General features: G+C 37.1%; 1 protein-coding gene across 1 annotated transcript; it reads right to left on the reverse strand.

Moving 5' to 3' along the window:
- Nucleotides 1–5,784: 5,784 nt before the first annotated feature.
- FGB (fibrinogen beta chain) lies at nucleotides 5,785–13,812 on the reverse strand (the record flags this gene model as incomplete). The annotated part of the gene is made up of 8 exons (XM_084245313.1): nucleotides 5,785–6,169; nucleotides 7,368–7,653; nucleotides 7,881–8,006; nucleotides 8,500–8,613; nucleotides 9,289–9,516; nucleotides 10,190–10,373; nucleotides 10,846–11,037; nucleotides 13,708–13,812. The coding sequence occupies 8 exons, from the start codon at nucleotides 13,810–13,812 to the stop codon at nucleotides 5,938–5,940; spliced, it is 1,467 nt and encodes a 488-aa protein (XP_084101439.1). The 3' UTR covers nucleotides 5,785–5,937.
- Between the last annotated feature and the right edge of the window lie 958 nt (nucleotides 13,813–14,770).

The raw sequence follows: 14,770 nt of genomic DNA on the forward strand, positions 1-14,770 counted from the left end.
TTGTTATTAAAAGTAAGATTTGCTCGGGGGCTTCCCTGGTGGCTCAAGGGCTTAAAATGCAACCTATGAAGCTGTCTGCAGCCTCTGCAGCATGAGTTCGATTCCCGGCCATCCAGGGAGCTATCCACATGGCACAGCAGACCTCTCCTATCTTGCCCATGCTCCCCTCAGCAGTGCTTTCGGTTTGTCTGCCTGTTCTGCTCCCCACTCTGTCTCTGGTGAATCCTCTTGCCCCCCATGCCTCTGGCCTTTACCCCTATTCTTGTATGCATAAATAAATGAATCTTTAAAAAATAAGATTTGTTGGAAGGCAGCACTGCAAATTCAACATACTTACTTTGGTCAATATTGTCAATATTTTATTTGATCCCAGTTGTATCTTCAGTCTTGGTGGCTGTGACTCCTGCCCATTTATTATTTTATTTTTTTAAAGATTTATTTATTTATGCATGCAAGAATTGGGGTACAGGCCAGAGGTGTGGGGGAGGGGGGTGAGAGGACTCACCAGAGATAGAGTGGGGAACAGAACAGGCAGATCTGCTGAAATACACTGCTGAGGGGAACAGCGTGAGACAGGAGAGATCTGCTGCACCATGTGGGGAGCTCCCTGGTCGGCTGGGAATCAAATTTGTGCTTCAGAGGCTGTGGATGCTTCACAGTGCTGTGCTTAACCTCTTGCGCCACCAGGGAGGCCCTAACCATTTATTCTTAATGTATTAAAATAGCCCCTACACATAGAAATCCAGGTAAGTTGCCCTCATTTGCAGTTTCCATTGCGATGTAACAATTTTTGTCCCAGGAAGGAAGGCAGGCAGGAAGGAAGGAAGGAAGGAAGGAAGGAAGGAAGGAAGGAAGGAAGGAAGGAAGGAAGGAAGGAAGGAAGGAAGATGAGGCAGGCTGGAGTTAGGGACCAGGGCTTAGGGAGCAAATGGAAAGTGAGCATAAGCCCTCATATAAGTCACATATGAAGCAGTGTTCTTGCATTTCCTTACATGCAATTGAAAAATAGAATTAATAAAAATTAATTAAAAAATAAAATTAATAAAAATATTTTTTAATTGAGATAAAACTGACACATAGCATCATGTTAGTTTCAGGTATATAAGATTCAATGTACGTATATATTGTAAGATGATCGTCACAATAACTTTTGTTAATATCCATACCACAGATTTCCTTGCACTGAAAACTTACTTAGTCCTTTAGCTTCTTTCAAATGTGTCATCCAATATTATTAATATAGTCACCATGTTGTACCTTTTATCCACATGATTGATTTATTTTCTATCTGTAAGTACATTTTGACCCCCTTCATCCTTTTGACCAATCTCCCATGCCCCAGTCTATTTTCTGTATCTTGTAAGTTCTTTTTTTTTAATCAGAGTGTTTTGGTAAAAAAAAAAAACACATAAAAATGAAATCATATAGTATTTGTCTATTCTGTCTAACTTCACTTAGCATAATGCCTGTAAGTTCCTTCTATGTTTTTGCAAATGATAAGATTTCCTTCTTATTAAATGGCTAAGTAGTACTCCTTTATGCATACAATCATGTGTCCTTTGTGATGCTTTGGTCAAAAATGGACTGCATATGCAGTTGACTCTTGAACAACATAGGTTTGAATGACACAATCCCATTTACACACAGATTGATAAATGTATTGGAAAATATTTTGGAAATTTACAATTTGAAAAAATGTTCAGCTGAACCACAGTGGCTTACTTCCCACCCTACAATCTGTGAGATTTTCTCTAACCACCATGACTTGAAATAAGGATATACCCATGACTACCCTGTAAAGTAATTTCTTTTTATCATACATTAGGGGCAGGGTGGCAAAGACCTTAAAGAAGGGAGTAGCATGACAAGGAATGTATCCCTGGGAAAGAGATTCAAATGAACTCTTCCATAACAGATGAATATTATGTTATCCACATCCATACAGTAAAAGTAGCATTTAAAAACCATAGAGGCAAGAAATTTTAAGAGAGCCTGAAGCATTTGAACTGAGGAGTCCTCTGCTATAAAACAATGGCTTCCCTATTTGTGAGCCCATTGCTGAAAGTGGCTACATGTTGATTGCAACAGAACACTCTGGAAAATATTTGCTAAATCTACCTTTGACTCTTTCTATAATAGGTCTATGACCTGAAGTTTGCAAGCCTACATAAGCTGTTGCAAAACTGCATTGAAAATATCTTCTTTGGAGAGATAAAACAAATGAAGCAAACATTTGGTGAATCTAGGTGAAGGACATAGAGGTACTCATTAAACTCTTCTTGCAATTTCTCTTTAGGACTGAAATTTTCAAAATAAGTTTGGAGAAACAATTTTACTACATTCAGTCATGAAACAAAGAAAACAAAAAAATATATGGCCTATATTTGTCACATCCTGGTTAGGAGAAAAAGAGAAAGGTACAGTGGTTGATATTGGTGCCATTAGTTAAGATCATTTGCATACGTGTGTCACTCTTCCAATCTAATCACTTAGGGAAAAAATATTTGAAAAAATAGGTCATAACGTTATGTTCCCAAATACTATTTGCATGTATAAGGAATGGTTAAGAATTCGTATAAAAGATTATTATGCATATAGAAAATTGAAGAACATGGAAAGATATTCAAATGGTACTAACCATTTGAAAATCTCTTGCACTTGCAAAGGAATCAAATATTTGGCAAATCTAGTAATTAAAGAGAAGAAGATCAAAGAAATTATAAATATTTTAATCATAATATTCAACATTTGTTCAGCAGAAATAAAAAAAAGCAAACACTTGAAAAATACAGGCTCTTAGTCTCTTCCTACGTAGAGTAGAGCTGCTATCATATAATGAACCGGGCCTGGCACATGGAAATCTGCATTGTTAGTAAACTCTGCACTTTTTGATGATCAGTGAACATGGTATTTGGCATGTTATGGTGAAATAAACATGTCAGTTGAGCTAGTGGTAGGATGTCACACCTCCCAAACTTTTGCACAATGTGGCAAAAACTATAGTCAAAAAATAATTCTCTTAGTAATACTAATCAACTGTTTTCCTTGGTTACTACATTCAGAGAACCTGTATATTGATGCCCAGTACATATATCCTATAATTTATAACTTTATATGTGTAGTTATACATACATGTAGTTTGTTTCATTGTACATACTGTACAATTACAGTTTTAATTGCATAATAAAATGCATTATAGTTCTCATGCCACAGTGTGGGGTTCATAGTTTTCAACTAATTATTTTATTATCTTCAAAAAGTCACAAATAATCCTTTTTAGATACTGTTTTACATATTCTAACTAAGGGAAAGCATCTTTTTATATATCTGTTTAGTTACTTCATTCAAAACAGTGGTGTTCGAATGCATGAAGTCAGTTATGCAATCTTATAAAAAGATAAATATACATAAAATTTGCATGTCTTTCTTAGCAAATGATACCTTAGGAAGGCTTACTTTTTTCTACATAGACTTACACACATCATTTATCACCCTTGTCTCTGTGTTTCTTCTACTTTCTTCTACATTAACAATCAACCATCAGATTACCTACTTTACTAATCTGTAGTTTACTCTAAGTCCTAGATTCCTTAGATCCTCTATGAGTGTGTAAGAGGGTTGAGCAAAGTTCTGAGTGACACTGCCCCTGGATCAGGCTCCTTCCATCTCTCCATCCTTGAGTTAGCGGACTTTTACTACACCCAATCTTGCCATAAATGTTCTACTTTACAGGGCCTCCCCTGGTGGTGCAGTGGTTGAGCGCTAGGCAGCGAAGCTGCCCACAGCCTCTGCAGCGCCGGTTTGATCCCCAGCCGCTGGCAAGGGTCCCACATGGAGCAACAGACCTCTCCTGCAGCGCCAGCTGCTCCCCTCAGTTGTGTACTTTGGTTGATCTGCCTGTTCTGTTCCCCGCTCTGGCTCTGGTGAATTCCCTCACCCTCCCGTGCTTCTGACTGTACCCAGCGCTTGTATAAATGAATAAATTAATTTAAAAAAAAAAGGTTCTACTTTCCAGTATTTTGCATTTTGAAACTGTGTTTCTTCATTGAAAAAATGGGTCCTAGATTTTAAAAAAGTGATATCCAAGATCTTGATAATCAGTGGACTTAGTCATGTAATATTTGTGAACTTTATGAAAATCAGTCTTTCTGACAGGTTGAAGATTCTGGAATCAAAGATGAATCAGAACTCATTATTGAAGGAGAAAGGTGTGCAAAACAGATAAATTAAAGTGAGACTTGAAAATGAACAGCACCTTGTTGAGCAGTTTGGGGACTAGTGCTGATAATGAGAGCATCATACAGAAGGCTCTGACCAAGTCCTGGAGTGGTGGAAAAATTCACTGTGATGTAACCGCTGGTGCATAGTGCAGGGGGCGGGGACAGTGCTGGGGCCAAGCAGCAAACCATTTTCATCCCCAACTAAGGAATCTGGATTTTAACATTTAGATAACAAGACGCTAATAGCATGCAGGAAAATAACATAGTCAGAATTTTCTGTTTTCAGAACAATATATGTGATGGCAGAATAATAGACAGATAGCATCCCGGTAGGGTAGAACTGAACTTATAGCAACAAAACCAGGTATAAGCTGAAGTTGGAGTTAATGAGGAATTGAGAGAGTGACATTTTCATGATAGAAATGAATAAGCTTTTCTTAGAAGCAAAGGGTAAGAGGCTGCACTTCGGGACACTAAGTTTCCATAGAATTCAGTGACCATGATGAAGTTCATCTACAGGAACTTCCAGTTCAGAAAGGAGGACCTTGGTTCAGGGTTGCCCAGGAGAGTTGGAACGAAGAGATTGAAGAACAAATACAAGGAAGAGAAATATTGAGCTGATATACTCAGTTCTTGGGGACAAGTAGAAAGAATGGAAGACCTACTCTACTTGAGTTCTGGTGTGACTGTGTCAAAAACCTAAACCTGTCAAGGTCAGCCAGCCTGGCTTCCAGGGCAATAGGCAATTGCTGCCTTCTGCATCATTGATTCCCCCAAGAAACAAATGTCAGGGAGCCTCCCTGGTGGTGCATGGGGTTAAGACGCAATCTATGAAGCTATCCACAGCCACTGTAGCACAAGTTCGATCCCCAGCCAGGGAGCTACCCTCATGGTGCAGCAGACCTCTCCTGACTTGCCTATTGCTCCCCTTAGCAGTGTATTTCAGTTAGTCTGCCTGTTCTACTCCCCACTCTGTCTCTGGTGTATCCTCTCACCCCCGAGACCTGTGGCCTATACCCCAGTTCTTGTATGCATAAATAAATAAATCTTTGGGAAAAAAAAAAAGAGAGAAACAAATGACAGGGACTTCCTGACTATCCTGGGGGATCTCCGAGCCTGGCTAAGTGGTGGAGCCGTAGTTTTACCACCTGTAAGATTTTGAATCCTGGAACTCTTCAGTTCCAGTTTATTAGGTACTTGAGGTTATGAACAGTTCTCTTTTCTTACAAGTTCAAAGCCTAACTCATTGGCCATGTGGATTACAAAATAAGTAAACAATAATTCATTGTAACAGAGACTGGTTTAATTCACAAATCTTTTTCAAAGTTTTTGTGACAAATCTTACATAAATAAATAGACTTAAAAAGTGGACTTTTCAACATATGGTTTTCATTTCCCTCACAGTTTTTCTACAGCAAGGACAAAAATCTCTTCCTAATTGGAATCTTTTCATAATCAGCTGCAAGTGAGGTTGTGGACAGTGTCCACGATGACTTGTTCAGTTACTTCATGGTGAGCCATATCAATGAAGCATACAAAAGAAAATGGTGAGCTATTTTTAATTTTAGTTATCCTCAATGCCTTTTCCAAAAAGTCACACTCACAACCTTTTGACAGTTTTAGGGGATATAAGGTATGAAAGAAAATTCCAGTGACATAATATACAAAAATGGTGTTACATATAGAAGAATAAAAAGCTCTGTGGGGTCAGGGAAGGCTACTGCTGCGGGAAGAAGGGCCTGATCTTCATGGAGATCTTCTTCATGGAGAACCAGGAGCCCTTCCAGTTCATCCACACTACACCGTCGTCCGTGCCATGCTTGGACATGTCCCAGCTGTACTGCCCGCCCCAGTAGTATCTGCCGTTGGGGTTGGCTGCATGGCACCTGTTGTACCACCATCCGCCACCGTCCTCTTTGGAACACTGTTTACTGGGATCTGCAGTTATCCTGGAAGGAGACATGTTTGGGTTATTTGACACTCGGTGCTGACAAGTTTTTCTTTGCAAAGTACCAGCAGAGACTTGCTGTGCGTGGTGCTCCTCCCCACGGCCCCTAGGTAAGGCCTTGTGAACATGCAAAGCCTTCTCTGCCCCAGAGTAAGCAAGGGAGACAACCGGCCTATGTGGCAAATTCCCCTAGAGATTATATTTGCTACCTGATACTGAAATGATAGTTTTTAAATCCCTTGGTATTAGAGAAACCTGGAAAACCAAAGGAAGGTTTTTTATGTTTTTGTTTTTGTTTTTTTAAAAGATTTATCCATTTATTTACACAAGAACTGGGGTACAGGCCAGATGCACGGGAGGGTGAGAGGATTCACCAGAGACAGAGCAGGGAGCAGAAGAGGAAGACTGACCAAACACACTGCTGAGGGGAGCAGCGGGCGTGGCAGGAGAGGTCTGTGTGCCATGTGGGACCCTCGCTGGCTGGCCGGGATTGAACCGGCGCTGCAGAGGCTGTGGACAGCTTCACAGAGTGGCGCTCAACTGCCTGTGCCACCAGGGGAGGCCCCCAAAGGCAGGTTTTCATAGATACATTAGAATATAAGGCACATATAGAGATATGTTTGAGAAACACTATTCACGAAGCAGCTGTGCCCTAGTCCCATTTCTACCTTTTATGGTTATCTAAGCTTTGAGTAAATCTCTGTAGACTTCATCTTAAAGTGAGAAGAAGAAGAGGAATGGCCATCTGAGAGTTGAGGCTTTCAGGTTGTACTTAAAGCATTTTGGCCAGTGGATGACATGCAGTCAGTGCCCAGGAAATGATTGCTGCAAGTGACATTTGCTATCACTGATGACTCCAAGTAACAATATTAGTGGTGGTTTTTAAAACAGGTGGCAGGCAAGGCCTTCCTGGTGGTCTAGGGATTAAGTCTCAGCACTGTCACTGCTATTGCCTGGGTTCAATCCCCGGCCAGGGGATTGAACACACATGGCGTAGCAGACCTCTCCTGACTTGCCCGCTGCTCCCCTCAGCAGTGTGTTTCAGTCGATTTGCCTGTCCTGCTCCCCACTCTGTCTCTGGTGAATCCTCTCACCCCCCCACCTCTGACCTGTACCCCAGTTCTTGTGTGCATAAATAAATAAATAAATCTTTTTAAAAAATAAATAAAATAAAACAGGGGGCAGGACCCAGGGCTTACCAGCCGTCGTTGTCTCTGTCATACGTGCTGAAGAACATGCCGTTGTGAATGGTCATGGTTCTGTTTTCTCCCACCAGCTGAGAAGCTCCATCCATCAGGGCGTTGCCAGCTGTGCCTTTGTATTTGTTCACCGAGAGCTGGTATTTGTTGGCCTCATTCTGCACAGTGAAGCCTCCATAGTGTGCCTTCACCTTGTCTCCTTTCCAGTCCTCCATTTCAATCAAAAGTTCCGTGGGTCTCATCCTGGTAAGCTGGCTAATTTTATCATTTCCAAGCCAATACTCACCTAAAAGGAAAACAAATAAAATGTCACCAATAAGTTTTGAAAACCCTTGGAAAATAAAAAAAAAGCCTTCTTTCTTACTCCTCACACTCTTTTTGTAAATTCTTCTTCATCTCCTAAAACTTCTAAAAAAGACTCCCTACATTAAATGGAAAAACCTCCATTCTAAATAGGAGGATTTTATTTTGCATTTCTTACCAGGTTAGAAAAAACAAACAAATAATTTTTACCCGGTAAGCCACAGTAATTTTTTCCTTCTTCATTCCTTGCAATATTTCCAAATCCTTGTTTATATGGTTCCCATTTCCGGCCAAAGTCAACACTGCCATCTTGGCGGTTCTGGATTACTGTCCATCCTTTGGTTAAAAGGAACAAAACAGCACATATTAACCAATAACAAGTATCATTGCTGTGATGGGAATATCTGAATTTCTTGCCCATTTAATCCATGTTATGTCCACCTATACTTAGTGCTCCAAAATGGATATAATAAGGAAATAAATATGAGAGGAAATTTTTTTTTGATAGCAAGATAACATCGCAAATGATTTTTATTTTTGTGTATGTGATCAAACAGCACGGAGCCTTTAAGTAGGTAAAGATTCTATATGATATTGCTAAAAAACTCAATAAAGATACTACAAAACTCTTAAAATCTTTGGAAACTACAAGTATTTTCTCTTACCCCAAATTGTGATGCATAGATATTTTATAACTTTTAAAATATCAGCTTGATTTCCAAATCAAATGGCATATTGTTAATTATATTAACACTAGGTTGTATTTCCTGGCAATCTGTGGTATCAACATCATTACGGAACAATAGATCAACAACTGCCAAATACAAACCTCCATTTTCTGTGTTCATGTCACAGTATACTCTATATGGCTTGATGGCTTTGTCAGGCTGAATGAGGTACATTTCAGATGTTTCACCTCCGTTCCTGATAATTTCCTCACATTCTGTAATAAGACAACATATCATACTCAGGGACCTACAAGCTAGTGGCTTGCTCTTTAGTCACCAATTTCAAAAGATAACTGCTTGCATAAATGACTAAGAAATGTTTCATTTTAGACATTTGAAAATAAGTTATAGAACTTGAATATTTTTTTCTTTTTCCCTTCCTTCCTTCCTTCCTTCCTTCCTTCCTTCCTTCCTTCCTTCCTTCCTTCCTTCCTTCCTTCCTTCCTTCCTTCTTTCTTTCTTTCTTTCTTTCTTTCTTTCTTTCTTTCTTTCTTTCTTTCTTTCTTTCTTTCTTTCTTTCTTTCTTTCAACTAAGCTCAGTTTGGAGGAGCTTATCTGCCAAAGAGATGAAGAAAGTTCTTCTCTATCTTTTGTTTCCTGGGATATCCATGAGCTTCTAGACAAGTGGAATGGAGAAACTCCTCCACCTACCTAGGTTTCTGCCATGGAATAAGGCAACTGTGTACAGTACTCCACTAAGCCACCCATTATTACAACACATTTTGCTGTTCAAAGCTGGCAAATGCATTGGGCTAAGTCAGAACACAACAACTAGGGATATTTTCATGATGTGCTTCATGATATTAGGATCTTAAATTTTCTCTTATTCTTAGACAGTGTGAGTTCTTCTTCCCTCTCCCCCCATCAACTTATGTTTATTAACCAGTTACCTTTTCCAGATACCACAGGGATATTGCAGCTGACCGTGCATGGGGTGCGGCAGTAATCTATCTGAGTTGAGACATCAGATTCTAATTTTTGTATTTTGCTTCTTAAGTTTTCCAGGATTGAGCGGAGCACACGAAGGTTAGTTGGGATATTGCTATTCACAGTCTCGTCTATATATATTCGGTGCTTTTCCAACACAGAGGAGTACTCATCTATTACATTCTCATTATCTGAAAAAATTAAGTTAGGTAGGAATGGTTAATATTTTATCCTCATAAAAAAACAATAAAATGCAAATTAACATCTTATGGAATGGATACACTTGATTTACTCATCTATCCAATATAAGTAGAGCAGAGCCTTGAAATTTATAAGAAAGAGACCATATTTCTTTGAAAAATGTTAAAACTGGGGTGTGCTACTCACTGAGATGCCTATGCCAGGCTCATTCACTGTTGATGCTTTACAACAAAGCCAATAGCACTCAACATTCACAACTCAAACTTTAAAAGCTAGGTACCATTATCTTCTATGCAAATGAGTATATCAAAACATAAAATGCTAAATTCACAAATGCCAAATTTTTACTTTGTAAATAATATCTTTTGAGTCAAAAGTTTCTTAAAGATTGAAAACAGAATCATAGTAAAATTTTTATAGAAAATTATCCCTGCATTGCTGATGATTCCAGACTGAAAGTTGAGTTGGGATTGCTTCTCTGGCAAGTTGCAAGGGAAGATGTCAAGGTAAGGACCTTGGGGTGATCAGGCTCATACTGAGACCAATAAAAATACTATTTTAGCTAATGCAAAAATGCTAATCTTCTTACAATCACGCACGCTCGTGCCAGTCTAATGTTCTAATTTTATACATAATTCAAGCAGGAAATGCAAGGATATCTACCTTTCATTTGCTTCTCCCTCTCTTTCCACATGTTTTTTAGCAGAGTAATATACTGATAGTTGTGAGAAGAGGTCTGGGAAACGGACTCCACATTATTATTTAACTCATCGATACTGTTTCTGATTGGTCTTTCCTGTCTGACCAAAGTCTCTTGCAGCTGACATCCTGTAGGACATAACACTCCCTGAAAACAAAGAAAATAGCAGGCATTAGATGAAGGATTTGAGTTATGGATAGTTGTGAAAATATAACACAGTGGACATTTGAGGAAACCATTAAGCAAGAGAAAAACTTTGATTTTTGTGTGTGTGTGTGTGTAAGACCAGAAATTCTAGAGTCATCATCATATTCCTACAAAGGTTAAAAATAGTCCTGAGAACAGAAAGAATGAAGTTAGGCTGAAAATTTTACCCAAAAAGTGGGCAAAATATGAAAGTAAAGGCAACATCCAGGTATCCTAAGTGTAATCTTGGGACCAGAAGAAAGAAACTAGAAGGCAACCCTTAACCACAGCCCAGGTAGTTTACGTTTTGTATCTTATTTCCAAAATAAGCAAACGAACATGGTACTGTGAGTCAGTGACACAGGGGAAAGTCACAACTACAGGCTTTCTCTGCCTGGGGGACCCGACTCTGGGGAAAGCACCATGCACCCACCAGGTCTGGGTCAGCGTGAAGACAGCCCCCAGCATCAGGGGCTTTTCTTTCCACTTTCTTCTGACTGGCAGCTATTTTGGCAGGCCGAGCACGGTAGCCACCTCCACTGATTGGAGCTGGGGCAGGTCTCAGGCTGGGAGCCACTTCCCTCTTCTTGTCAAGGGGCCTATGGCCACGGGCATCCGGAGAGGCCTGTCGAGAAACAGGCAGAACAAAATGAAGGGTTATATGAGAGCTGAGATGTAGTAATCCAACACCCTTATTTTTCAATTCAGTTTATCATAAAACTGATGATTTGCTTAAGGTTCATCTACTGGTTAGTTGTTGGTAAATCAATAGGCTGCTTAGTTCTCTTTAATAATGGTAGAAAAAACAACTGTGCAAAAGAATCTTTACCTGAGGTTGTTCTTCAAAAGATATCCTAACTTAAAGCTACATCAGTCATGATGAAGAATGACCTCAGATTCTCAAAGTTATACCTATTCATACACAAAATCTGAAGGAATCTATACTATTGGGAATAACAAATATCCTCAACCCACTTGAATTTCTCAGCTCCTATAATTATTGTCCATTATTTCCTCACTTTTAATTTTTATGAATTGATGATTAATTCAGCTAACTCCTGAGTAATCATATTTAAGAAGTAACACAGATTTAGTTATAAAGTAAAGTGTACTTAGACTTTATTTGTAATAAGACAACCTTTAACTTAAATGTTTTGAAGAGGAATACAGGACACTGGGGCAAGTTTGCTTGGATTCAGGGCTTTGCCCTACCACTTACAAGCTATAAACTCTGGGGCCAGTTAACTTACATGTGTCCTGTTTCCTTATCTGAAAGATAGGAACAATGCTGTATATAATAACATCAGCCTCATAAGATTACTATAAGGATTAAATTATTTATTTTATCTGATAAGGTCAGGAGAGTACCTGCCACATAACCTGTACTTTCTGTTTTTATTAGAAGCATTTATAAAAGATACTATAGTTAAGAGACTTCTCTACAGTTAACTCCAATCTCATTTTTTTCTATCAACAAAATTATGTGTTAAACCATTCTCACAGGATTTACTATATGATTTCTTTATGAAGCACTGTGATTTTCTTGTATTTAGAAAAAAATATGTATATGTTATAGTAAGAGATAGTGAAGAGAAAACATGCAATGCAATTTAAAAGTTTTTACTTGAACAACTATACCACCATTTGGTCTTTGTAATTATGTCCTATTGGGTTTAATTACAAATTAGTAAGTAACTAAATCTCAAGCAGAGACTGAGATATCCAGCTATTATGCAAGCTAAGGAGTCATAGAAGGGCTCTATGGATTTTATTGTCATTTAATAATTAAATGATTATAATCTTTAACATTTTAGTGTAAGGGCATAGGAGGTACTAGGATTTAAGCCCCAGGAAGCTGGCTCCAGATTCCTGTGTTCAGCTACTGAACTTATCGTATCTGTTCTATGTGACTGCAATAAAAATCATGATGTGCAAAGACTTAGGAAAAATATGCATATTTCACACCAAAGACTTCCGATCCCAGCCTGAGCTCTTCTAAGGAATTTTGTAAAATGTGATTCACCTGCTTTTTACTAATCAAATTATAACAAAAGAAGAATAATTTCCTTTTACTTCAGAGTGCCCTTAGAAAGGTAGTATTGATGGTGTAGTTTTACTAGAGAGAAGGAAATGAAACATATTTAAAGAAATGGTGTGGGTATTTAGGTTTATGAATACCAGTTACTGACATAACCACTTTGGAGCCTAAACTATTAAACTATTTCTGTTGGTGAGCACAAATATAAAAACCTAATACTTTATCAAAATTTGCTCTCACACATTATTTACTTAACTTTTTTATTACTAAATAAACAAGCCAGATCACTATCTTTCTCTCTCAAGATAGTTTGATAATTAGAACAATTAGCTTCCCTTCAAATTCAACAAATGCTCCAAAATGAGTCACTTCATTTAAATATCACTGTGTACACTTAGTTCTAGTGTGACAATATTATGTTATATACAAGAAATTTGATGACAAAATGATAATATTTTATTATCATTTGATAATAAAAAAGCATTCATTAAATATTCATTTCCCTATATGCATTTCTGTATTTGTGATATCTTCAAACCAATAGGAAAAAAATCACCCAAGATAGTACTTGTGGAAAAACCAGTGTATAAATGAATAACTTAACCTAAACGATATGTTTCCTAGCATTGATGGTAACAATAAATAATACCTATAGTAAAATTTCTCATTTAAAAAAGAGCACTGTTTCATATTCTATCATTGTGCTTGATTTATTCTGATTTCATATTTAGCTAATAATTTTTATTCATAAATAGCCAGTGATCTTAGGACTCAGATATCACCCTCCTTTACCAAAGCGGTAAAGTTACCACAGCTTTTTGTTCTTTGAAAATATTGCTCTTATTATTTTATAGTTTGCAAAATTTTCAGATTTTTATCATTATAATTTTATATAACATATTGCTAGAACTAAATGAAAATCATAGAACACAGAAAAACAAGTGAGAAAGTACATCTTACCTTAGACCCAGGCTCTTCATCCTGGTAAATAAAGGAAATAAACCAGAAAACAGTAAATTACTATTTCACTTTTATATAAGAAATGCTATTTAGTGTTCTTCAAATAAAACAGCTCTATGAATTAACAATTCAATTCATAAGTAAAACCAATGTAAATATCATTAAAGCAAATATTAACATATGATTGATTATATCATTCAGTTGTATTTTATATTAATATTAGTAACACTATGTAAAATATTTAAAACAATATTTTAAAAACAAAATAGCAGTAATATAAATTTTTTTTAAAGTCACCTCATCGTAGTCACTGACAGCTTGGGACCCAGCTATAAAAATACATAATAATAGCAGCAATAGATGTTTCATGATTTTAAATTTTTCAACGTTCCAAGAAAACATCCTTTGCTTGTGGACTTAATCGAGAGATCTTCAATCTTATATATACCTGTGTGCTCAGTTAGGTATGACTTTAGAAATGGTTACCTTCCTTAGTTAATGTTTAATTTTTGGGTTCATTTGTTGGCTGAAACATTTTATCACTTAAGCAACATCTTCCCAGCAGGACTATTTACTTGTCATACAACTGTTCTTCATTGTTGGCTGAATTTAGAACCTCCAAAGTTCTTCAAAAGTTCTCCGAAGTTTCATTGGACAATATGATGGGAAATGGAGACATTCCTAAAAGAGTGGTGTATCACACATTTCCTGAAAATGAATGTGGATGTTACAAAAGTTCATGGAAAATGCATCAGGAAGAAAACATTTTGAACCCAAGCACTTAAAGCTGGACCTTTCACAAGGCATCAACTAACATTATGAGCTTTCTATGTTTTGAACATTTATGTAATTCAGTTTTAAAATGTGTCACTAAAATCAAGAATATTGTTATATCACCATGTGTTTATTTTCTCTTTATATGTTAATCAGAAAAATAAAACTACAATCCATGATTTCATCTCTGACAGACTTCAAAAAGAAATGTCATCTGCTCTTTTTGCTCTAACCACTTTTCATATTTTATCCTTTATTAATATAAGTTAAAATGTTCCATAAGTTCTAAACATTATTAACATAACTAGTAGATTACAGATTCCTAAATCAAAATATTATTATGGTGATAATAATATTATTATTATGGTGATTATATACATATTTTAAAATCTTATTTTTATATCATAGCTTATATTTTGTGTGATGTTGTATTTTATATTGTCTATAAAACAATGTTACTTTAATGTCACTGAAGCCTTCATACATCTATTTCAAATAGAAGTCCAAACATAAGATGTGGCACCTTTTTTTGCATCATTTCCTCTAAGCCACCGAATGCATCATTGTCATCTTTTCATTTGCTTTT

This window comes from Talpa europaea (genome assembly GCF_964194135.1).
Source record: "Talpa europaea genome assembly, chromosome: 10".
Taxonomy (NCBI): Eukaryota; Metazoa; Chordata; class Mammalia; order Eulipotyphla; family Talpidae; genus Talpa; species Talpa europaea.